The sequence below is a fragment of the Nematolebias whitei genome, chromosome 7 (assembly GCF_014905685.2).
Source record: "Nematolebias whitei isolate Nwh7 chromosome 7, NemWhi1, whole genome shotgun sequence".
In the NCBI taxonomy this organism is placed as follows: Eukaryota; Metazoa; Chordata; class Actinopteri; order Cyprinodontiformes; family Rivulidae; genus Nematolebias; species Nematolebias whitei.
In genome coordinates, this window is record NC_056504.1 from 5,376,600 (window position 1) to 5,378,618 (window position 2,019).

Here is a 2,019-nt window from a genome sequence, read left to right on the forward strand (position 1 = left end):
ACAGTCACAAACTTTGTTGTTAAAAGTTTGCTGCCCTTTTCTACAGTAGAGGCTGCATGGTAGAGGTAAGTAAGCTGTAAAGGATATTATTGACCAGTTAAGCATTTATCTCTCAGCCTAGATAATGTTTTTTGAGCAAAAATAACAACACAACCATGTTATTGTTGATGTTTTGTGTTCTAATGTCAATTAGGGAGATGATAAGAGCCCTAAACTTCAGAGAACAACAGAGAAGAGGTGGACAGGTGTCTTTATGCAGCTGACGACCTCAAACAGCTGCTTCTAATTTAGAATAAGTGGAGGTGGACTTTTTAGAGGTGGACCAACAGGTCTTTTGAGGGCCAGAACTGTTGCTGATTGACAGGTGTTCAAATAATTATTTACAGCAGTAACACACAAATAATTATTTGTAAAAATTCATACATTGTGATGTCCAGATTTTTTTTTTTTAGATTATGTCTCTCACAGTGGACATGCACCTAAGATGAAAATTTCAGACCCCTCCATGATTTCTAAGTGGGAGAACTTGCAAAGTCGCAGGGTGTTCAAATACTTGTTTTCCTCACTGTATTTTAATGGGATGGCCGATGTCCGATATTGAAATTTAATGTTAATATTGGCCGATACCGACACCATGCCGATAATATCGCGCATCCCTAGCATCGATATTATCGATATTTGGATCGGTCCACCCACCACTGGTGGAGACCCCTGAAGAGGGAAAAGCTGAAAGAAGATGATGTAAAGATTTAAAGGTGTCTTTAGTGTTTACCTTTGAGGGACTGTACAAAATTCTCTGACAGCTGGTTTGGTTTTCTGGTTCTGAGTGAAGACGGGGACTGTCTGAAGGTCCTCTGTTGGAGGACCAGAGTCCAGAGTGCTGGGACTACGGGTCAGCGCAGACATCAGTTGAGCCTCTGTGTTTGAGGTCGGGAGCACCTGAGAAGAAGACAAAGCCAACTCATTTTCTGTATAAAAATTACTGATACCTCACATTAATCCAAACATCAGCGGACTGCTGACCTCGTCCTCAACACAACCTGATGGACACAGACTGACACGCCTACCTGTGAGTGAGTGCAGGTGTCCCCCTCCTGAACATCTGTGTTGTTCAGAGGTTTAACAGCAGCCACAGCAGAACTTTCTGACCCTCTTGTCTTCGGACCCGGCTTTATCACAGACGGTCTCACGTTCAGTTTAGGCCGCACTAAAAGCAGACAAGACAAATCGGACTGAAACTCCCACAAACCCAATGACCTCTGGACACAGTAAAGGGATAATTGTGATGTTTGGAGTCAAGAGGAACATCAGACAGAAGGTTTGATCTGAACCGAGACCAAAGCAGACTCCCGACAGTCAGAGCGAGTCCATCTGCTGGAACCTGCTGACAAAGTGAGTTCAAACAAACGAATAAATAAAACTAACGCAGATAAAAACATGTTTTTACCTGCGTTAGTTTCCAGGTTTCAGATGCTCCATTAGACCATTACAGACTCAGTGTTCGGTGTAAACTCTTGGAAACTTCACTTTGAAGTTGTTTTTAAGTGACAGCAACCTACTTCAGAACTGAGTCCAACCCGAGAGAACTTCTGTCTGATGATGTCTGCTGCAGGTGAGACACTCATTACAGCAGTCCCTCGTTTATCGTGTGGGATACGTATCCTGAAGCCCCGCGATAAGTGAAAAACCACCAAGTAGGAATAGTAGTATAAGTAGTAAGTAGTAGTTTATTTTAACATATATCGTATATATTAGGGGTGTAACGGTACACGTGGGTGTACTGAACCGTTTTGGTACATCGTGTTCAGTTCGGTCCACGTCTAACTTATTAACTAACGGACTTGAAACAACATCATCCGAAGGTGAACGTCTCTTCTACAGAGTAGCAGCTTGGTGCAAAGAGCGATAGCAGCAGCATTTAAACAACCTTCATCAGGTAATTAATTCAGATCCGTCCAAAGCAACAACCCAAGCTGTAGGAGATTTTAAAGCCCCGGATCTACGTTTCTGTTGTCGATG

At 42.8% G+C, this 2,019-nt stretch overlaps 1 protein-coding gene across 1 annotated transcript in view; it reads right to left on the bottom strand.

Annotated features, from left to right (window-relative positions):
- Positions 1 to 2,019, bottom strand: part of zc3h11a (zinc finger CCCH-type containing 11A) — a gene marked incomplete at its 3' end in the record, with an annotated part of 24,908 nt that overhangs the window by 2,311 nt on the left and 20,578 nt on the right. The window contains 2 exon segments of the mRNA XM_037678564.1: positions 773 to 939; positions 1,068 to 1,207. Coding sequence (XP_037534492.1) covers positions 773 to 939; positions 1,068 to 1,207 — 307 coding nt within the window.